The sequence below is a fragment of the Leopardus geoffroyi genome, chromosome A2 (assembly GCF_018350155.1).
Source record: "Leopardus geoffroyi isolate Oge1 chromosome A2, O.geoffroyi_Oge1_pat1.0, whole genome shotgun sequence".
In the NCBI taxonomy this organism is placed as follows: domain Eukaryota; kingdom Metazoa; phylum Chordata; class Mammalia; order Carnivora; family Felidae; genus Leopardus; species Leopardus geoffroyi.
This window is the reverse complement of record NC_059331.1, coordinates 25,552,153-25,567,321: the sequence shown is the minus strand read 5'-3', so window position 1 is coordinate 25,567,321 and position 15,169 is coordinate 25,552,153. Positions and strand designations below refer to the sequence as shown.

The 15,169-nt window shown below is 38.3% G+C and overlaps 1 protein-coding gene across 4 annotated transcripts in view; it reads left to right on the top strand.

Moving 5' to 3' along the window:
- DNAH12 (dynein axonemal heavy chain 12) overlaps positions 1 to 15,169 on the top strand; it is a 220,239-nt gene that overhangs the window by 81,292 nt on the left and 123,778 nt on the right. For all 4 annotated transcript variants that reach the window (XM_045493288.1, XM_045493286.1, XM_045493287.1 and 1 more), the window contains 4 exons: positions 1,991 to 2,174; positions 2,300 to 2,440; positions 7,495 to 7,578; positions 8,083 to 8,271. In XM_045493288.1, coding sequence (XP_045349244.1) covers positions 1,991 to 2,174; positions 2,300 to 2,440; positions 7,495 to 7,578; positions 8,083 to 8,271 — 598 coding nt within the window. The remainder of the gene's footprint in view (positions 1 to 1,990; positions 2,175 to 2,299; positions 2,441 to 7,494; positions 7,579 to 8,082; positions 8,272 to 15,169) is intronic.

The following is a 15,169-nucleotide window of genomic DNA, read 5'->3' as shown; positions in this document are numbered from 1 at the left end:
TAAAGTGGCTGTGGACATTTTGCATCAGTAGTTACATATATAATTTTTTCCTTGGAGAGCCCACTCCACTAACTGTATAAACTTTAGATCCCCTAAAACCTGGATCTACTTTTGCATGGTTTTGCTCCCTGCAAGGGTCTTTCCTGTTAATTGTTCTCTGTGGACCTTGGTTCAACTTTCTTGAGAGAGCTTTCCATCTTCATTTTTTTCCCTGTAAAGTCACATGTAAAGTAGACAATAGAGAATATGTCTTTGGGAGCTGAGAAATGTTTTTAGCCTGCTTCCTGCCTATAGAAAGTTGAGGTCTCAAAAGTTATGATTTTTTTTTAAAGGCAGGATAAAAAAAATTAAACAGCTTCACATTGTGTAAATTTTCAAATGTAGACAAAAATAGATGGAATTGAAAAACTAAAAAAAAAAATACAGGAACTAATACAATCAACCCTTATACATCTAATACGTGAGGATCATTTTTAAGTCTTGAACATTCACATGTTTTAGTCTAGACTCATGGTTTGTCAGTAAACTCTCTCAAAAACTTGGTAAACTTCTTTGATTCCAGGCAGCTCTATGTGCCAGTAGCTACAACTACAGTCCTTACTAAGTCATACCTTTATAAATTTCCTTGCAGTATCATTGAATTGATCAGGCTTAATTGGGAAGGCCACAAACTTAATCTATTTTTCCTGAATTATTTTATCCTCCTGAAATGATTACTGGGAACTATATTAATCTTTCATAGATTTTAATAAAGTGATACAATGGCCCTACCCTTAATGTGATCCTTGTTGCCAGGCTGAGTAGATTTTTGTTGTTCAAAGGCTTTCTCAAATTATCTTTATTTACCAGTTGGGAATAAGAATAAGTTGCTTATAGGTTCCTGAATTTCTGGACTCCCTCTGTTCTTTCATTCCAACTTTCAAACTGGCTATTTTTTTTCTGGGCTCATTTCTCTCCTGTAGTTCTTTGTTAAATGCAGCCATCAGCTGCCATCATATATTAATAATCATCTGTTTACTACCCTTTTTCCTAAAATGACAATTTCATTATGTATATTATCTGTATTCCAAGTTATCTCAACGAACAAATTTGCCAAATGTTTCATCATTGCATAACATTAATTGCTAATCTTTTTTTAGCCTGTAATAATGGTTAATTTGCCACCAACAACCTGGCCTCTAAGTCATTACCACATATTTAAGTCTTAAGAATACTTTACCCCCTTCTGGGAACTAATTTCTCTCTAGTAAGGATGGGCTAGATTATTCTTCAGAAACGATCAGTCACTAAAACCCAAATCTTAGTGACTTAAACAAACAAACAAACAAACAAACAAACAAACAAAGGTTTATTTCCCATTCATGCTGTGTCCACTCCAGGTTAACAGGAAGTATCTGCTCATCATAATTACTCAGGGTCCCAGGCTATTGGAGCATCCACCATCGCAACATGATGGTCACAGCTGTGCTAGAGGGAAAAGTCCTGTAAGAAGAGAGCTCTGTAGGCTCCGTTGCAGGCAATGATCTATACCCTGCTAGGAAGTAACACCCGTGTTTCCGCTTGGTACTCATTAGTCACCTAGTATTTCAACAAGAGGGTGAGGAATCCTACTATGTGCTGGGAAAGAGGAGATTCAGAAGTATTTGGCAAAGAACAAAAAGTAATTACCATAGTAAGTAAAGACTTCAGGAAGGGCAATCTTTCCCATTTCTCTTCTTGGGAGGCCCAAAGTCTTTATTTTACTTTATTTTTTTAATTTTAAGAGTGTATAATTAAGTTTTCATTTTCATTTGGACATTTTTTAATTCTCTTTTGTAGGTAGTGGTATTAGTGAAGAGAATCTTAGAAATCAACCAGTTCAGAAGTTAAATGTATTCTCGTATCTGAGAAAAATTAATAGAATTTCAAAAATTATAAATACCAGTAAAACAGGAAAATAATTTACCATTATTTTTTTAGAATCATATTGTATAATTCTTTTCCTTTGTAGTTTTATGTTGGTAGGAGAGCCTTTTGCTGCTAAGACAAAAGTTCTGCATATGCTGGCTGATACTCTAACTCTTATGAATGAACGTGGCTATGGAGAGGAAGAAAAGGTTATTTATAGGACTGTAAACCCCAAAGCCATTACTATGGGTCAACTTTTTGGACAGTTTGACCCAGTGTCTCATGAGGTAATCTACAATATAAATATTCTCTTATTGACAGTGTGCTTTAAACCACGAAATTTGAAATGTTTTTACATGATCACTTTATAGTCTTATAAAGAAAGCTTCCCAACTCTCTTTTTCTTCCCCAGTGGACTGATGGTATTGTGGCCAACACTTTTAGAGAATTTGCCTTATCAGAAACACCTGACCGGAAATGGGTTGTATTCGATGGTCCCATTGACACTTTGTGGATAGAGAGCATGAACACAGTATTGGATGATAATAAAAAGGTAAATCCTCCTGATTAAAAGCAAAACTGATACACGATATGAATATACCAAACACTACTGAGCTGTAAACTTAAGGGTTAAAATGGTAGATTTAACGTAAAATGATTTTTTTTGCCAGTTATAAAACAAAATACATGTAAATATGCTTAAGCAATGTTATGTGTTCAACAACTAATTGACTAGGACTATATATTTAAAGCAAAGGGTGCAGCAAGTGTAGTAAGTTTATAGATTATCTTTTAAATGAAAACTATGCTATAATAAATTCTCTGCTTACTTTTTTTTTATAGAATAAAAGTATATTAAAACCATTGTGTTAACAGGAAGGTGTGGTATTGTAGTAGGTGTTTAGTTGTTAAGTGACTCCTGTCTTATGGTTTCTTATAGAACTTTAATATTTTAGGAGAAAATAAAAGGGCCTTATTCCATTTTGAAAACATTGAATGCGGGGCACCTGGGTGGCTCAGTCAGTTAAGCTTCCCACTTCAGCTCAGGTCATGATCTCGCAGTTCATTGGTTCAAGCCCTGCATCAGGCTCTCTGTGCTGACATCTAGAGCCTGGAACCTGCTTCAGATTTTCTCTCTCCTCTCTCTCTCTCTCTCTCCCTCTCCCTTGCGCACGTGCTCTCTCTCTCTCAAAAATAAACAAACATTAAAAAAAAAAAGAAAACATTGAATGCTTCAGTACTTGTATGCGTTGCATTACCTTAGAAGCTGTGAAATATACAAAAGAAATAGAAAATAGAAGTCTTCTATGAGAGACCATATGTAAATTATAAAATGTGACTAATTTTAAGTTTAGATTCTGTGCTTTTTTAAAAACTTGTGCATTCACATAACCATCATTTAAATAAAGATGCATAAAATTTCTTTCACTCTACAAGCTACACTCACTGATTCCTTCTGAATCAGTATACCCTCCCCACTGGGGCAATTGCTATTCTTTCTTCTACTGTGGTAAATTAGTTTTGTTGGTTCTTGAACTTCATGTATATGGATCATACTCCTGAGTATTTTCCTTCTTGTGGTCAGTGTGGCATCTGTGATATTCATGGTGTTGTACTTCCATTTTACTTATTTATTCTTTTTATATCTGTATTGGTATTCCACTGCATATATCACAACTTATTTTCATACTTACATGAAATAACCACACTACTAAGTAAGCAAATTAATTTAATTAGCATTCAAATACACCAGCACATTTTCATAGGTGGTTGGTCATTTATTCAAATTCCTTTTTTCAGTTACATTGATTGAGCTAAGAAGTAATAATGATTCAGAAGAGGAGAGGGGCTAATCAAAGTCGAATTCAGAGCCAGGTGGGAGGATTGTCTCATATTGGATGAGAGGAAAGAAGGAAAAGGATAGGTGTAGATATAGGTGGATGTATGAATTTGGTAGTGGAAATCTGAAAGCAAATCCTTTTGATGATTTATCTTTTCTTTGTGAAGTGGTAGACCCTAGTTCTTTGTACACTGGAGGAGAAAAGGAGGAAGATTTAAATTAGCCATTATGGAAAATGGGAAAGATAATTGCTAGGAAAGCACAGAAGCCTGTCTGAGGACTAGTAGTAGTAGTAGTGCCAAGGTCTGCCTTTGTGAGATTTTCCCTACCAGTCTAAGCAGCTTGGATGTGAGTGTAGATTATGCTGCTGGACTGGAAGTACAGAAAGACTTTGAAGATACTGGTATGAGAGTTCTAGAAGAGCTAGGCCATGGAAGGAAGCTGCTTAACAATGACAGAAGTGAAAACAGCAGGGATATGAAAGTGGAGAGTAAGTGGAGTAGATGATTGGGTAGATGAGTAGTCAATGAGTGAGAGCACTGGATGCATCGGAGACTGGAGGCAGAGACTGGGAAGCTTGAATTTAGTATTTCAGAATTGTGTAGTGTTCCAGGAGAGAAGGTCCCAGGTGTATAAACTGGATGGCTGGAGTGCAGTAGGAAAAACCTAAGTGAAGATAGGGTAGTCAAGGATCTGAGGGGCTGCCATATTGAGATGCTCCCCCCTCACAAACAGTGGATCAGGCCAGAGTGAAAAAAATTGAGCCATATATCAAAGGCTTTAGCTAACGATGGGAATGCTGAGGTGCTGGTGAGTGACAGCAGGGAGCATGGGTTGTCAAAGGAGCAGAAGGTGGAAAGGATGGGGTAGAGTATTTAGGAAACACTATGCGGGAGTGAGGAAAAAGCTGACTCCATCTCCCAAATATGAAGTAAATAGGAGGATGTTTGCTGAAATAATCTGGTAGGAAATTAAAAGTTTTATAGGCCAGCACTGTCCAAAACAACTTTCTGCAATAATGGAAATGTCTGCATTGTCCAGGAAGGTAGATACTAGTCAAATGTGGTTATTGAGCATTTGAAATTTGGCTAGTGCAGTTGAAGAACTGACTTTAAATCTTATTTAACTTTAACTACTTAAGATGAAGTTATTTAATTAGTTAAATTAGATTTAATTAGTAAAAAGTATAAATAGGCACATATGAATACTGGGCTAGCTTATCAGACAATCTAGGCCATCCATTTATTTTACAGAGGTCCAGGAATGCTAAATGCCACATTGTCGACATTTAACTAGATAGGGGCAAAACTGGGACTAGAGTGATGGTTGTAGAGAAGAAACCCGGAAAAATAAATGAAGAGGACGAATTGAAAAAAAAAAAACAAAACAATGTAGAAATGAAATTGGGATATCAACAATTAATATTATTAAAATTATTAAAAGTTAATGATAATTCCAAAGGTAGATGCCAAGGAAATTGAGAAGATGAGATGGCTTTAATAATAATGAACAAGAAAGGAATTGGGCAGAAAGGAAGCAGTTGACAAATTGAGATTTTTTACATATTTGATTGAAGAGGAACATTTTATTTTATTTTTTAAGTTTTTATTTAAATTCTAGTTAGCATACAGTGTAATATTAGTTTCAGGTGTACAATATAGTGATTCAGCACTTCCATACCTCACCAGGTGCTCATCATAAGTGGACTCCTTAATCCCCATCACCTATTTCATCCATCCCTCCCACCCACTTCCCCTCTGGTTACCCTTTGTTTGTCCTCTATAGTTAAGAGTCTGTTTCTTGGTTTGCCTCTCTCTCAAAGAGGAATGTTTTAGATTAAAAGTGATCTATATCTGCATATTAAATGCAGTGCATGGTCCTTGATTGAATTTTGGTTTGAGTAAATCAGTTGAAAAGATATTCCTGTTGTCATTGAGGAAATTTGAGTACTGGCTGAGTATTAGATTATATTAAGAACTTATTGGTAATTTTGTTAGGTGTGATCATGTTACTGAGGTAATATAGAAAACAGTTTATTTTTTTTTTAAGTTTATTTATTTATTTGGAGAGAGAGACCGAGCGAGTGGGGGAGGGGCAGAGAGAGAGAGGGAGAGAGAGAATCCCAAACAAGTGCTCTGCACTGTTGGTGGAGAGTCTGATGCATGGCTCTATCTCACAAACCATGAGATCATGACCTGAGCAAAAACCAAGAGTTGGACATTTAACCGACTGAGACACCAGGTGCCCTGAAAACTCCTTATTTTTTAGAGTTGCATATTGACATATTTGGATGTGAAATGCCGTGGTGGGCATAATGCTCTTTAAAATACTGTTTTATTCCTCAGTATCCTTTTTTAAATTTTTTTTAAACGTTTATTCATCTTTGAAAGACAGAGACAGAGCATGAGTGGGGAAGGGGCAGAGAGAGGGAGACACAGAATCCAAAGCAGGCTCCAGGTTCTGAGCTGTCAGCACAGAGCCCGACGCGGGGCTTGAACTCATGAACTATGACATTATTACCTAAGCCGAAGTCGGATGCTCAACCGACTGAGCCACCCAGGTGCCCCCCCCTTTTTTTTTTAAAGTAATTTCTGCACCCAACATGAGGCTTGAACTCACAACCCCAAGGTCAAGAGTCGCATGCTCTACAAACTGAGGCAGCCAGGTGCCTCTTAAAAATACTTCTTTATAAAAGGAAGCAAATGTGGGAAAATCTTAATGTTGGTTAAGTACAGGAGATGGGTATATTAGTGTCCATATTATTCTTTATTTTCAATTTTTCTCTTTTTTTTTATTAACAAAGAGACCTTTTGACAACTTTATAAAGTCAGGAGTATTTCATGTAATTTTTAAAAAATTATTTATTTAGGGAGGCTGGGTGACTCAGTTGGTTAAGCATCCGACTTCAGCTCAGGTCATGATCTTGCAGTTCATAGGTTTAAGCCTCGCATTGGGCTCTGTGCTGACAGCTCAGAGCCTAGAGCCTGCTTTGGATTCTGTATCTCCCTCTCTCTCTGCCCCTCCCCTGCTCATGCTCTGTCTCGCTCTTCCAAAAAAACAAACATTAAAAAAGATTAAAACTATACATATTTAAATTCATGTTAGTTAATATATAGCATACTATTGGTTCAGGAGTAGAACCCAGTGATTCATCACTTACATATTACACCAAGTGCTCATTCCAATGAGTGCCCTCCTTAAGGCCCATCACCCATTTAGCCTATCCCTCCCACCCAACTCCCCTCCAGCAACCCATGTAATGTTTTTAAATGTTTATTTAGTTTTGAGAGAGTGTGATTGGGAGAGGGGCAGAGAGAGAGGGGGACAGAGGATCCAAAGGGGGCTTTGCTCTGACAACAGAGACCCCCTTGTGGAGCTCACACTCAAGAACCGTGAAATCATGATCTGAGCCAAAGTCAGATGTTTGAATGACTAAGCTACCCAGGTGCCTGACCGATGTAATTTTATTAATAGGAAGGACTGAGATTTGTATAGGATTTTTGTAGTATGTCATGTAGTTCTCCTCCCGCCTAACTCTATGGGAGAGAAATTAACCGAGTTTATAGATGAAGAGGCTGAGAGTCAGAGATGTCACGTATTTGCTTACCTAGTAAGTAATTGACCGAGCTAGATCTAGCTTACAATTTTCTGGCTTTTATGTAATACTTACATCACAGGATATACATTATCTTATACCTACAATATATTTTTATTTGAGAAGTTTGGGTTTTTTAAAAAATAAATGTTTGAAATATAATTGCCTTTAGCTTTGCCTTATGAGTGGAGAAATCATTCAGATGTCCCCTCAAATGAGCCTCATCTTTGAAGCAATGGACCTTTCCCAGGCCTCGGTAAGTTCATGTTTTAACATAACAGTAGATTGTTTATTTGTTCATTTGGTCAATAAGTATTTTTTATTATGTGTCAGAAGACTAGTTAGGCACCAGAAATACTAAGATGAATAAGATATAGCTTATGCTCATTTAGGAAGGATGAGAAGCATGCTAATAAATAATGCCACTATACTGCTACATGTAAGTGCTCTAAGAATATGGAGGGGGTGGGTACCCAAGAGGCAAATGGGTAGAGGAGGACCGTGGAAAATGTCTGAGTATTTGATCTGGCTTTGAAGGGCAACACTTCTCTAGGGAGATTAGTTGGGACTTGGCATTCCAAATCATGACAACATGATATGTAAAGATATGAAGCCATGACACGTCTGGGAGGCTGTAGAGGAAGACAGGTGCTAGATCATGACAGGCCTTATAAGTCATTCAAAGAAGTAGTTAATGACTGCCAGGTACTACTGGCATGAAAGCAACATTGGAAAAAGAAAACTTGTCTTTTTTCTCTAGCCTGCCACTGTAAGCCGCTGTGGCATGATTTATTTGGAACCCTCACAGTTAGGATGGGAACCAATTGTATCCTCGTGGTTGAATTCCCTGAAAGGACCTCTACAAGAACCAGATCATCAAGCTCTTCTGAGAGGACTCTTTGACTGGTTAATAAAGCCCTCTTTAAAACTTCGTAAGAAAAAATGCAAGGTAACACTGTAATTCTCTAACCCACTCAAGTTTCTTTAGTTTTCATTCAACTTGACTAAGGCTAAAATCACAATAAGTAGGATAAATAAACAAAATCAGTTTCCCCTTGACATTTAGTATCCACTTTTTAAAATGGAATATTTATTGTGATAATCAGTAATTCACATGGAGTTGTAAGAAGTAATAGATTTCATGCTCATTTCCCCCAATTTCCCCCAATAGTAACATTTTGCAAGACTATATTATATCACAACAAGGATATTGACATTGATATTATCTACTGATATTATTCAGATTCCCCTAGTTATATCTGTACAGGTGTGTGTTTATCTCTCTGGGTTTTATTTTAAAATTTTTAATAATTTATAATTTTCAACATAAGTGCAACTTTGTACCCTTTGCCCAAAGTCTCCCTGTTTCCCCCACCTCCCCACCCTGGTAACTGCCCTTTTACTCCAGTTCTATGTATTCAACTTTTGGATTGTACATATAAGTGACATCATGCAACTTTTTCCTTTCTGTGTTGGACTTTTTCACTTATCATAATGTCTTACAATGGACCCATATTGCAAATAACAGGATCTCTCTTTCTTTAAGTCTTAATAATATCTATAATTTAGTATTAATAATTTAAGTCTTAATAATATTCTAATATATATATATATACACACACACACATATATATGTGACAATTTCTTTATTTGTCTATCAGTGAACACTTAAGTTTGTGTCCCTATCTTAGCTATTGGGAATAATGCTACAATGAACAAGGAAGTGCAGATATATATTTTTTTGAATATAATATTTATTATTTATTTTTAATATGAAATGTATTGTCAAATTGGTTTCCATACAACACCCAGTGCTCATCCCAACAGGTGCCTTCCTCAATGCCCATCACCCACTCTCCCCTCCCTCCCACCCCCCCATCAACCCTCAGTTTATTCTCAGTTTTTAAGAGTCTCTTTTGGTTTGGCTCCCTCCCTCTCTAACTTTTTTTTTTCCTTCCCCTCCCACATGGTCTTCTGTTAAGTTTCTCAGGATCCACATAAGAGTGAAAACATATGGTATCTGTCTTTCTCTGTATGACTTCTTTCACTTAACACTCTCCAGTTCCATCCACGTTGCTACAAAAGGCCATATTTCATTCTTTCTCTTTGCCACGTAGTATTCCATTATGTATATAAGCCACAGTTTCTTTATCTATTCATCAGTTGATGGACATTGAGGCTCTTTCCATAATTTGGATATTGTTGAAAGTGCTGCTATAAACATTGGGGTCCAAGTGCCCCTATGCATCAGCACTCCTGTATCCCTTGGGTAAATTCCTAACAGTGCTATTGATGGGTCATAGGGTAGATCTATTTTTAATTTTTTGAGGAATCTCCACACTGTTTTCCAGAGCAGCTGCAACAGTTTGCATTCCCACCAACAGTGCAAGAGGGTTCCTGTTTCTCTGCATCCTCTCCAACATCTATAGTCTCCTGATTTGTTCATTTTAGCCACTCTGACCAGTGTGAGGTGGTATCTCAGTGCAGTTTTGATTTGTATTTCCCTGATGAGGAGTGACGTTGAGCATCTTTTCATATGCCTGTTGGCCATTTGAATGTCTTACTTAGAGAAGTGTCTATTCATGTTTTCTGCCCATTTCTTCACTGGATTATTTGTTTTTTGGGTGTGGAGTTTGGTGAGTTCTTTATAGATTTTGGATACTAGCCCTTTGTCCAATATGCCATTTGCAAATATCTTTTCCCATTCTGTTGGTTGCCTTTCAGTTTTGTTGATTGTTCCTTTGCAGTGCAGAAGCTTTTTATCTTCATGAGGTCCCAATAGTTCATTTTTGCTTTTAATTCCCTTGCCTTTGGGGATGTGTCAAGTAAGAAGTTGCTGCGGCTGAGGTCAGAGAGGTTTTTTCCTGCTTTCTCCTCTAGGGTTTTGATGGTTTCCTGTCTCACATTCAGGTCCTTTATCCACTTTGAGTTTATTTTTGTGAATGGTGTAAGAAAGTGGTCTAGTTTCATCCTTCTGCATGTTGCTGTCCAGTTCTCCCAGCACCATTTGTTAAAAAGACTGTCTTTTTTCCATTGGATATTCTTTCCTGCTTTGTCAAAAATTAGTTGGCCATACGTTTGTGGGTCTAGTTCTGGGGTTTCTATTCTATTCCATTGGTCTATGTGTCTGTTTTTGTGCCAATACCGTGCTGTCTTGATGATTACAGCTTTGTAGTAGAGGCTAAAGTCTGGGATTGTGATGCCTCCTGCTTTGGTCTTCTTCTTCAGTATTACTTTGGCGATTCGGGGTCTTTTGTGGTTCCATACAAATTTTAGGATTGCTTGTTCTAGCTTCAAGAATAATGCTGGTGCAATTTTGATTAGGATTGCATTGAATGTGTAGACTGCTTTGAGTAGTATTGACATTTTGACAATATTTATTCTTCCAATCTATGAGCACAGAATGTTTTTCTATTTCTTTGTATCTTCTTCTATTTCCTACATGAGCTTTCTATAGTTTTCAGCATACAAATCTTTTACATCTTTGGTTAGGTTTATTTCTAGGTATTTTATGATTCTTGGTGCAATTGTGAATGGGATCAGTTTCTTTATTTGTCTTTCTGTTGTTTCATTGTTAGTGTATAAGAATGCAGCTGATTTCTGTACATTGATTTTGTATCCTGTGACTTTGCTGAATTCATGTAGCAGTTCTAGCAGACTTTTGGTGGAGTCTATCGGGTTTTCCATGTGTAGTATCATGTCGTCTGCAAAAAGTGAAAGCTTGACTTCATCTTTGCCAATTTTGATGCCTTTGATTTCCTTTTGTTGTCTGATTGCTGATGCAAGCACTTCCAACACTATGTTAAACAATAGCAGTGAGAGTGGACATCCCTGTAATGTTCCTGGTCTTGGGGGAAAGCTCTCAGTTTTTCCCCATTGAGGATGATATTAGCTGTGGGCTTTTCATATGATGTTTAAGTATGTTCCTTCTATCCCGAATTTCTCCAGGGTTTTTATTAAGAAAGGATGCTGGATTTTGTCAGTGCTTTTTCTGCATCGTTTGACAGGATCATATGGTTCTTATCTTTTCTTTTATTAATGTGATTTATCACATTGATTTGCGAAAGTTGAACCAGCCCTGCAGCCCAGGAATAAATCCCACTTGATCATGGTGTATAATTGTTTCTATATGCTGTTGAATTCGATTTGCTAGTATCTTGTTGAGAATTTTTGCATCCATATTCATCAGGGATATTGGCCTGTAGTTCTTTTTTTTTTTTTTTTTTTTTTTGCTGGGTCTCTGTCTGGTTTAGGAATCAAAGTAATGCTGGCTTCATAGAATGAGTCTGGAAGTTTTCCTTCCCTTTCTATTTTTTGGAACAGCTTGAGAAGGATAGGTGTTATCTCCGCTTTAAATGTCTGGTAAAATTCTCCAGGGAAGTCATCTGGTCCTGGACTCTTATTTTTTGGGAGATTTTTGATACCTGATTCAATTTCATCGCTGGTTATGGGTCTGTTCAAGTTTTCTATTTCTTCCTGTTTGAGTTTTGGAAGTGTGTGGGTGCTTAGGAATTTGTCCATTTCTTCCAGGTTGTCCAGTTTGTTGGCATATAATTTTTCATAGTATTCCCTAACAATTGCTTGTATTTCTGAGGGATTGGTTGTAATAATTCCATTTTCATTCGTGATTTTATCTATTTGGGTTATCTCCCTTTTCTTTTTGAGAAGCCTGGCTAGACGTTTATCAATTTTATTTTTTCAAAAAACCAACTCTTGGTTTTGTTGATCTGGTCTACAGTTTTTTTTAGATCCTATATTGTTTTTTTCTGCTCTGATCTTTATTATTTCTCTTCTTCTGCTGGGTTTGGGGTGTCTTTGCTGTTCTGCTTCTATTTCCTTTAGATGTGTTGTTAGATTTTGTATTTGGATTTTTCTTGTTTCTTGAGATAGGCCTGGATTGCAATGTATTTTCCTCTCAGGACTGCCTTCGCTGCATCCAAAAGTGATTGGATTGTTGTTTTCATTTTCATTTGTTTCCCTATATTTTTTAATTTCTTCTCTAATTGCCTGGTTGACCCATTCATTCTTTAGTAGGGTGTTCTTTAACCTCCATGCTTTTGGAGGTTTTCCAGACTTTTTCCTGTGGTTAATTTCAAGTTTCATAGCATTGTGGTCTGAAAGTGTGCATGGTATGATCTCAATTCTTTTATACTTATGAAGGGCTGTTTTGTGATCCAGTATGTGATCTATCTTGGAAAATGTTCCATGTGCACTCGAGAAGAAAATATATTCTGTTGCTTTGAGATGCAGAGTTCTAAATGTATCTGTCAAGTCCATCTGATCCAATGTATCATTCAAGGCCTTTGTTTCTTTATTGATCCTGTGTCTAGATGATCTATCCATTGGTTTAAGTGGAGTACTAAAGGCCCCTGCAATTACCACATTCTTATCAATAAGGTTGCTTATGTTTGTGATTAATTGTTTTATATATTTGGGGGCTCCTGTATGCAGTGCATAGACATTTATAATTGTTGGCTCTTCCTGATGGATAGACACTGTAATTGTTATATAATGCCCTTCTTCATCTCTTGTTACAACCTTTAATTTAAAGTCTAGTTTGTCTGATAGAAGTATGGCTACTCCAGCTTTCTTTTGACTTCCAGCAGCATGATAGATAGTTCTCCATCCCCTCACATTCAATCTGAATGTTTCCTCAGGCCTAAAATGAGTCTCTTGTAGACAGCAAATAGATGGGTCTTGTTTTTGTATCCATTCTGATACCCTGTGTCTTTTGGTTGGAGCATCTAGTCCATTTACATTCAGTGTTATTATTGAAAGATATGGGTTTAGAGTCATTGTGATGTCTGTAGGTTTCATGCTTGTAGTGATGTTCTGGTACTTTGTGGTCCTTGCAACATTTTCCTCACAGAATCCCCCTTAGGAGCTCTTGTAGGGCTGGATTAGTGGTGATGAATTCCTTCAGTTTTTGTTTGTTTGGGAAGACCTTTATCTCTCCTTCTATTCTAAATGACAGACTTGCTGGATAAAGGATTCTCAGCCACATATTTTTTCTGTTCATCACATTGAAGATTTCCTGCCATTCCTTTCTGGCCTGTCAAGTTTCAGTAGATAGGTCTGCCACTACTCTTATGGGTCTCCCTCTGTAAGTTAGAGCGTGTTTATCTGTAGCTGCTTTCAGAATTTTCTCTTTATCCTTGTATTTTGCCAGTTTCACTATGATATGTCATGCAGAAGATGATTCACATTACGTCTGAAGGGAGTTCTCTGTGCCTCTTGGATTTCAATGCCTTTTTCCTTCCCCAGTTCAGGGAAGTTCTCAGCTATGATTTGTTCATGTACACCTTCAGCCCCTTTCTCTCTCTCTTCCTCTTCTGGAATTCCTGTGATACGGATATTGTTCCGTTTGATTGCATCACTTACTTCTCTAATTCTCCCCTCATACTCCTGGATTTTTTTATCTCTCTTTTTCTCAGCTTCCTCTTTTTCCATAATTTTATCTTCTAATTCACCTATTTTCTTCTCTGCCTCTTCAATCCGTGCTATGGCTGCCTCTATTTTATTTTGCACCTCATTTATACCATTTTTTAGCTCCTTATGACTATTTCTTAGTCCCTTGATCTCTGTAGCAACAGATTCTTAGATGTCCTCTATACTTTTTTCAAGCCCAGCAATTAATTTTATGAATATTATTCTAAATTCTTGTTCTGTTATATTGCTTAAATCGTTTTTGATCAATTCGTTAGTTGTCGCTACTTCCTGGAGTTTCTTTTGAGGAGAGTTCTTCCGTTTTGTCATTTTGGATAGTCCCTGGGGTGGGGCGGAACTGCAGGGCACTTCCCCTGTGCTGTCTGGAGAACTTGTGTTGGTGGGTGGGGCCGCAGTCAGACCCGATGTCTGTCCCCAGCCCACCACTGGGGCCACAGTCAGACTGGTGTGTACCTTATCTTCCCCTTTCCCAGGGGCAGGACTCACTGTGGAGTGGTGTGGCCCCTGTCTGGGCTACTTGCACACTGCCAGGCTTGTGGTGCTGCTTCAGTGGGATCTGGTATATTAGCTGGGGTGGATCCACAGGGTGCACAGGGGCGGGAGGGGCAGGCTTAGCTTGCTTTGCTGTCAGTGGTCCCCTGCGGGAGGAGCCCTGCAGCACCCGGAGGGAGGCCGGCCCGTTGGAGGGATGGATCCACAGAAGCACAGCATTGGGTGTTTGCCCGGTGCAAGCAAGCTCTGTGAGGGAAGCTGGGGGATGGGAGAGGGATACGGCACTTGCCAGCGCCTTCATTCCCTGCCAAGCTGAGCTCTGTTTTCTGGGGTTCACAACTCTCCCTCCAGGTGTCCTCTCGCCCTCCTGGCTCTCTGAGAGCAGAGCTGTTGCTTATAACATTCCAGATGTTAAGTCCCGCTGGCTGTCAGAACACACTCCGTCTGGCCCCTCCGCTTTTGCAAGCCAGACTCGGGGGCTCTGCCTTGCCAGGCTGGTTACCCCATCACAGCCCCGGCTCCCTCCCTCCAGTCCATGTAGTGCGCACCACCTCTTCACCCCTCCTACCCTGTTTCTTGGGCCTCTTGTCCATGCTTGGCTCTGGAGAGTCCGTTCTGCTAGGCTTCTGGTGGTTTTCTGGGTTATTTAGGCAGATGTGGGTGGAGTCTAAGCAATCAGCAGGATGAGGTGAGCCCAACATCCTCCTACACTGCCATCTTCCAACTAATTTCAGATATATATTTAAGGTACTGATTTCATGTCCTGAAGAGGGATTGCTAGATTAAACATTCTATTTTTAGTTTTTTGAGGATCTTTCATACTGTTTTCCACAGTGACTGTGCCAATTTACATTCACACCAGCAATGCACAAGGGTTCTCTTTTCTCCACATCCTCACTAACACTTGT